The following is a 7,500-nucleotide window of genomic DNA, read 5'->3' as shown; positions in this document are numbered from 1 at the left end:
CATACATTGTAGTCAGGTATTGATCATCTAATTTCTTTTTCAGAGTTGACCCAGATTGCCCAGGCTACAAGTATAACCAGCCAAAATTTATAGTATTTCATAAGATGCTGATGAAAATCTTCATTTTGTTCTGTTTCAACTGCAAGGCAGACAAGCCAGAAGTTGAAATGAAACAAAATGGTACAATGGTGACTGTCAAACAGCACTGCCGAAAATGCAAGGGATATGTCTGGAATTCCCAAAGCTTCATGCCCCAAGGCAAATACCCTGCTGGCAACATGCTTTTGAGCTTTGCTGTGCTTATGGCAGGTGCCTCCATAAGCAAAGTTTTGCTAGTCTTCCGCCACTTGGGACTGTGTGCCTACTCTTCAAGAACATTCTTTGCTCATCAGCGCACTTTTATTTTCCCAACTGTCATCTACCATTGGGAGGAATACAGAGCTGGCCTCATCAGTACCTTGAAAAACATGAAGGATGTTGTCTGGTCTGGTGATGGTCGATTTGATTCCATGGGCCATTCTGCAAAATTTGGTGTTTACACAATGCTGTGCACAACATTAATGAAAGTTGTACATTTTGAAATTGTTCAGGTATGAGGTCTGGTAAAGACTATACAATGTACTTGGAATTATCCTGTTGGTAGATGTAGTCCACATCATCATCACATTTTTTTACTTTAAAATGTGCCTTTTTTTCCCAATGTTTTGTTCATCTTTGATCTGTTAACAATTTTTGGATTTCTTTCATGCAAATTCTACTTTTTATGCGCAAATACTCTTCAATGCACATCACCAATTCCTTCTCAAGGGCCAATAATAATTATTGTGGAATAAATATAGAATATTCTCATTAAATCTGGTATCATTTTTGCTATAGTCTAATGAAACTAGTGGCAGCCAGCAAACTGAATTGGAGGGAGCCAAGAGATGCTTTTGCTTCTTAGAACAGCTGGGATTGTCTATCAGTGTATTTATCTCAGACCGTCACAGGGGAATTGCCAAATGGATTAGGGAGACCTGCAGGAAAACCACACAGTATTAGGATATTTGGCATGGGGCACGGTCTATAACAGGGAAGCTTCTTTCAGCAAGTAAAGAAAAAGGCTGTGAGGTTATCAGTCAGTGGATGAAAGGGATCCGTCATCATTTGTATTGGAGTGCCACATCCACCAAACCAGGTTTTGTGTACTTCCTGAATAAGTCAACCTTATATGCTGACACAAAGGTCCACACTGTTTTAGAGTAATTACAATGAAAATGGGCTTTGCATTATGACTATGTGAATATTATAATGATACAATGATTTATGGTTTTGAGACTTTTTCATTTAAGCTTTTTGCTTGAGATAGTTTCATTTAAAACTTGATGTGAGGGGATCAATGCCTTAGTTTTTGAGTTCACATTAGTATTTTCGTTGTTTTTCTTATGTAGGTTTTGGTAACTTGATCCGCGCAGAATGGCATTCATTTATGCGACATGTCGCAAACAGACACACAGACCACCCCGACCCTCTGTACAAGGAGTGCTGTCATGAGGAGCTTCAACCACGGCAGTGGATAAAAATTGGTGAGGATTTCTGGAGTGACTTTCATCGAACCAGAATTGAGCTGACAGCTGGGAAGAACTGTTTAACGTGTAATAATAATAATAATAATAATTTAATATCGCACTGTACCACATATCCTTGATTACCAAAATAATTCTTACAACAAAGTTGTGGCTAACTGTTTTTATCATTGTTTCATCACAAAAAGGGTCCGAAAAAAAAGGAACCCAGTTTTCAGAGTTTCCATGCAACCCTTAACCACTGGCACCCAAAGATGATTGGGTTCTCTTGGTGTGGAACTTTTTGCAGGTAATGGTATGGAGCATGAAGTTTCTTCATGTATCTCTCATGCAATTTATTCAAGCACTAGGTTATCCAATAATATTCTTGATAACTCAACATTGCAGCTCCAATATCTTTGCATTTGAATTTTTACTTATTGTCCTTTATTTTTAGGCATATCCTTGCAAGCCTTCATTTTAACGAGAACGTAAAAAGGGACACACAGCTAAGAAGGGAGAGAAATATTATAGAGTGACATACCCAAAGTTCAAACTGGGTGAGGAGGTTGTCCGAGAAGTGGCTTCTCCACCAACTTATGGTAAGTCCACTAGATATTAGATGGATGGCACAGTGCCATTTCCCTTCAGTTTCTTGATTAAAAGTAGTGTGTATAAATAAGCTAACATATAGAAACTAACAAGTCAATGTTTCATTCAACAGGTAGAGTTAATGCAAATCAAAAAAAGTTCAATTTTTCATATACATGTTCATCAGCAAATGTAGCATTTTGCTTCATGACAGTCCATTTCTCAACAATGAAATCTATGACTGGACAAACCTTTTTCCAGTTGTAGCAATAATAAATAATAATAATAATAATATGGCAGCTGAAGACAAAGCCATACATTGTAAGTACACTACACTCCAGACTGGAACCACTGACTTCTTGCAGAAAATAACAGTAATGGAAATAATAGATATTATTATAATTTATGTCTGTGTTTGTTTATTTAGGTTACGTTGAAAGTATGAAGAATCTGCTATTTAGATTGCCAGAAGGTACACTGAAAGAAGTGGCTGAAAGATATTCTGCCAAGGTACCAAAGCCTCTATGTGCAGGGTTTACTGATCGAGTAAATAAAGGCACAGCAGTCAAGAACTATGAAGCCAGAACTCAAAAAGGAAACACGCTGATCCCTGCAAGTATGTACTATAAGTGATAGCACTATTTGCTTGTTGTTTATGTAATGTGATGTAGTTTTATAATGCTATTGTTCCCTAGTCCTGTCAACTGAAATAGAGATTCCCACCATTGATGACCCATACTTTTGCTGATTATTCCATTAGTTACCTTTTTACTACAAAAGTTATCTTCAGAAATATTCTATACTGAAAGGGCAGTAGAAAACTCCATAAAAGTCATTCTTGACATCAAACCCAGTTTGTATGAATAATTATTTGTATGTATTGAAATGTAACTTTTTTCTGACACAGGTGCAGATCAAGATGTTTTGCAGCAGAGCTGTACTGTTCCTGTAGAGGGAGTGAACCGCGGTTTTTCTCAAACACGAAACTGTTCTAAATGCAAACAGCCTGGGGCCTGTTTCTCGAAAGGCCCGGTAACTTACCGTGCCCGATAACTTATCGGGAAACTTTATCGGACCCGAAGTAGTGTTTCTCCAAGCACCCGTAAACTCTCCCGGTAACTACCGGGCCCGTAAAAATGACGGGCCGTTACCAGTCTTCCACGTGTGCCTCGCGCTCGTTCGCAAGAGATGGAGTACGACTTGGCACGACAAGTTTGACAAGTTTTCATTTCATTCGATTTCACGCTGCTGTTGGATTCTATAGGGGTTGACTTTTTTCATGTTTTTTGAAGGACAGTGCAATACGTTCGAATCTAAACTTAAACTTTCAGTTTTTCGTTGTGTAAAAGTAGAGCATCCGAGAAAAATCAGTAATTTGTATCATCATGCAGCTTGGAAGTGACGATCAGTTGCCTTTTTGCTCGATTCGGCAATCAGTTCATCTTGGGTTTTTTTTTTGTCAGTAGAGTATTCTCATACTAAACATGGATAGCCGAATTCGAGACGACATGTTTAACATTATTTTGGAACGAACCAGTGTGAAATGTAGGTATATGGAGTTTTCAGGTAAGTTCTATTTGATGCATTAACGTTGAAGTGCACATTGACCACATTCATGGCGGCCATGTTGGTATGCTTCGCCTAGTTTGCGCGGGAAAAAATTGGCTTACCGCTTTGTGTTGCAACAAACGTTCCGTGGCTTTAGAAGGTACGTATGTTTCTTTCATTTTTATCAGTTACTATTTCCATAATTTTTTTTTTAATTGTTAAAATCAAATATTGTATTATCTTTTCTTGGTTTGACACATTTATCAGACCTTTTCTCACTTTCGTCCCCCGCCCTCCTCCAAGAACAAAAAAAAAAAAAAAAAATACAAAATACAATGAATAAACCATGTAGACTTTTGAACATTATGCTTTTGTTTCCCCACTAAAATGCTCCACCTTAATGCTCTAATTCTCCCACTAAAATGCTCGGTCTCCCCAAAAAAGTCACTAAAATGCTCGGATAATGCTCATTATACAAACGGTTTTTAAAATTAATTTCAACATTTTTAACAGGGTGTTAACTGTTAACACTTACAAAAACATACAAGTGTTGCAAGTAACAACAACGTATACAAGTTCATAAATACAGACAAAAAAACATAATCCTTGAAATCATCTACGAGGCTAAGAACAGTAGTTGACTAAACCTAGAAAGTTGAGTTTTAGTCTTCATTTTCTCTAAGAAAAATAATTTCTTTTTTAGTTTCTCGAAAAAAAAAAAGTTTTTTTTCCGGGAAAATGCCACTAAAATGCTCGAATAATGCTCAATGCTTTTGCCTCACTAAAATGCTCGAAAAAATGTTAGCGTAATGTACAAAAGCCTAAAACCATGGTCATTTAACAAAGGAAAGGTTCATGGAGATGAGGCTACCGTAATGAATTTTGCAAAATGATTTGAGTATCATCACCCCTTCTGTGAGGTTATAGATACTTTATTGTCAATTTTACATATATAAAATTGAATAGATGTCTGCAGAGAAGAAATCGAGAAGTGCACGGTTCTCTCAGGCCATGAGCGAGGCACTTGTGCAGGCTTATGCAAAACACAAAGTAAGCTAAGTCGTATTATATTTTGACATTAATTACATAATTTTCAGTAGTTATAATGAGAAAAACGTTTTGTAAAAATTCCTGCAGGCTTATGCAAACACAAAGTAAGCTAAGTCGTATTATATTTTGACATTAATTACATAATTTTCAGTAGTTATAATGGGAAAAAAGTTTTGTAAAAATTCATGTTTCCCAGAACTTAGAAATTCCAACGATGAAACAACCTGACTAAGTGAAGAAAGGTGGGCAACAATTTAAACATACTATTATAGCATCAAACATTTTCTTTAAACATACGTACAGTAAAGATATATGGATGTATTGAAAAGTTCTTTATTTAAATTTTTTGTCCCTAGTATGTCCTTCAGGCTAAATTTTCAAATTCTGTAACCCTGGAGAAGAAAAAAGAGGCTTGGGCCTCTGTCTTAGACGCTGTAAATGCGGTGAATGCTGGGGAAAAAAAAACTCTAGAACAGGTATTTAAAAGAACCTACTTTCATTGTCTCTTGTTATTCAGCAAATATTATTTTAAAAATTTATTCATATAAGTTAAATCTTTCCTAAAAAAATTAAATAAATTATCATTAGGTGAAAAGGAGATGGGAGGACATGACGGGGACAGTAAAGAAGAAAGAGAGAGAGGCAAGAAACAAGGAATTAAAAAGGTTGAGAGTGACTGGGAACGGCCACTTGGCAGACGAGGTAGGTTAGCTTCTAATGTGTCACTGCTAGACTTAATTATTCCCATGTCATAGAGTTATTTAACAAAGACTGAAATTATTTTTAAAGGATGACGACCTAGCAGACCCATGTCTTGAGACCTTAAATCCCGCTGAGAAGGAGATTGCCCACATTTTAGGACCACAAACGTTCACCGGGATTCCTGGTGGCCACGATTCTATGGCAACATTTGGTGAGGATTATACTTGTATCGTGATCTTCTCTGGAAACAATTGTGTTTAGACCAAAGAAATATGCATATCTTCTTTGAAAGGTCACTGAAGATCCCAAGGACATGGACATTCAGATGTCTAAGTGTGATGCTTCTCTGAAAACAATTTGTGTTTGAAATTCAGCTAGGGGAGTAAGGTGGGCTATAATCAGGGCAGGAAAAAACCAAGGTCTGATTGCCCGGGGCAAGTAAAATTTTGCTCTTGGGAAAACCATTGAGAAAACCATTTGCTTCCCTTGTTTGTTCACTTTATTTTCTTTCCTTTGGTACAAATGAAGGGCAGACAAGCAAAGGAAACAGTGAGGGTGGCATGGAAGCTGATATGCAGGTATACTATATAATTTTCTATAATTATACAAGTTATTCTCGCATTTTGAGTCGTCTTTGCCTATGATCTATTAGAGGACTGACGCACCATTGACGTCACTATCAGCTTTTATACAAATAAAGTTTAATTTATTATAATATAAAACAAATATAACTTTTTTACAGGAAGTCAGTCTGGCAGCAGAGAATATATGCTCTGCTGATGTTACAATCAAGGTAATATTTATCTTATTGTATCTGAATAGCACTGGGTGGCCAAATTGCTCACATAAACATAGTATGCAAATTTTTGTACTAAAATTAAAATCATTCCAAAACCATTCATTACTCAAGGAAGGGTGAAGGGGCAAAGGAGGATGATGCTCATGTAGAAGCAATGACAATGACATGTATAATTTGAGTATTATTTATGGTCATCGGGGATTAACCAACTGTACTAGATGACATAACCTGTGTTGATGATCATTGTAAATGAAGTGATAACAACAGCTACTAATAGAGCTAATATGATTAAACCTTGCAGGAATCTGAAAACACTGTACTACATGCAGAGGTTTCATTAGAAGCCAGTCACCAGCGGTATACCGCTGTCTGTTTGTCAAAAAAGTTGTCTCTCACCACCGGCTACTCTGCCTTGATTTTCACTCAAACCCTTGTATAAGATAAGATTGACTGCCGCTTACATCGATTACCTCAGTCATCTACTGCAAAAGTTATTGAAACCCCTGTACATGTACTAATACAGCTAATTTGATTCAATCTTGTAGGATTCTAAAAACAGTGCGCAGGCAGACAATCAGCTAGGTGAGACAAGGAAAAGGCCTGCACCAAAGACACTTGCACAAGCCCAGCTGGAAGTAAGATACTTCTAACCATACGATATTATTTATATTTACAAAATAATTGAATCATTGGGCCATATTATTATTACGGTCTACAAAGTCTACAAGTGACTTGTTAGAAATGCTAGGTAACAAAATTGCAACATATGCACAGTACACAATTTCATATACACTGCAATTAAATTTTATTCAAACTTTTCTCTTGTTAAGTCCATATCCACGAGTGTCTCCAATATAAATGTAACTAATACTTTCGTATTTAGTTTATGTACTCAAGGAGTCAATGCTACAGTACGATGTTACAGTACCTAATTTCTAGCTGCCAGTGTTTCAGGAATTGATGTAGAAGGGACTTGACGTAAAGAGATGAGATGAGATGACTTCTACATACATGTAGCTATTTGGATAATATTGTTAGAATAATATTATTTTTACTGGTTGGCTGCTTAGTAGTCCACCAAAAGCAACATGCCTTTAATATCTCCCAGGAGGTAGAGAACAGTTGGATGTTATGCAGTATAATTCATTAATTCTAAGGAAGACAATGACCATTTTTTCCTTTAGTACTTTGAAACAGTCACTCTGTATTACAAAATGAAGATGAGGAAGGTTCAATTGGAAATTGACCTCCTTAAAGATCAGAAGA

At 36.6% G+C, this 7,500-nt stretch overlaps 2 protein-coding genes across 2 annotated transcripts in view; both read left to right on the top strand.

Annotated features, from left to right (window-relative positions):
• The first annotated feature begins 616 nt into the window (after nt 1-616).
• LOC138056309 (uncharacterized) lies at nt 617-3,188 on the top strand. The gene is made up of 5 exons (XM_068902091.1): nt 617-635; nt 1,431-1,565; nt 2,033-2,146; nt 2,563-2,751; nt 3,043-3,188. Exons 1-5 carry the CDS (start codon nt 617-619, stop codon nt 3,186-3,188), a joined length of 603 nt encoding a protein of 200 aa, XP_068758192.1.
• Nucleotides 3,189-4,649: 1,461 nt separating this feature from the next.
• Nucleotides 4,650-7,500, top strand: part of LOC138057342 (uncharacterized) — a 3,727-nt gene continuing 876 nt past the window's right edge. The window contains exons 1-3 of the mRNA XM_068903384.1: nt 4,650-4,733; nt 6,780-6,869; nt 7,419-7,500. The exon at nt 7,419-7,500 is cut by the window's right edge and continues 6 nt beyond it. Of these exons, the coding sequence (XP_068759485.1) occupies nt 4,650-4,733; nt 6,780-6,869; nt 7,419-7,500 (256 nt within the window). The remainder of the gene's footprint in view (nt 4,734-6,779; nt 6,870-7,418) is intronic.

Source organism: Montipora capricornis, chromosome 7, assembly GCF_036669925.1.
Source record: "Montipora capricornis isolate CH-2021 chromosome 7, ASM3666992v2, whole genome shotgun sequence".
Classification (NCBI taxonomy): Eukaryota; Metazoa; Cnidaria; class Anthozoa; order Scleractinia; family Acroporidae; genus Montipora; species Montipora capricornis.
This window is presented reverse-complemented; position numbering and strand designations above follow the sequence as displayed.

Bases quoted from the DNA above. Each gene is read 5' to 3' on its own strand.
- LOC138056309 (XM_068902091.1), top strand. The intron at 1,566-2,032 runs GTGAGGATTTCT...CATTTTAACGAG, and splicing joins ACGGCAGTGGATAAAAATTG to AACGTAAAAAGGGACACACA. The intron at 2,752-3,042 runs GTATGTACTATA...TTTCTGACACAG, and splicing joins AAACACGCTGATCCCTGCAA to GTGCAGATCAAGATGTTTTG.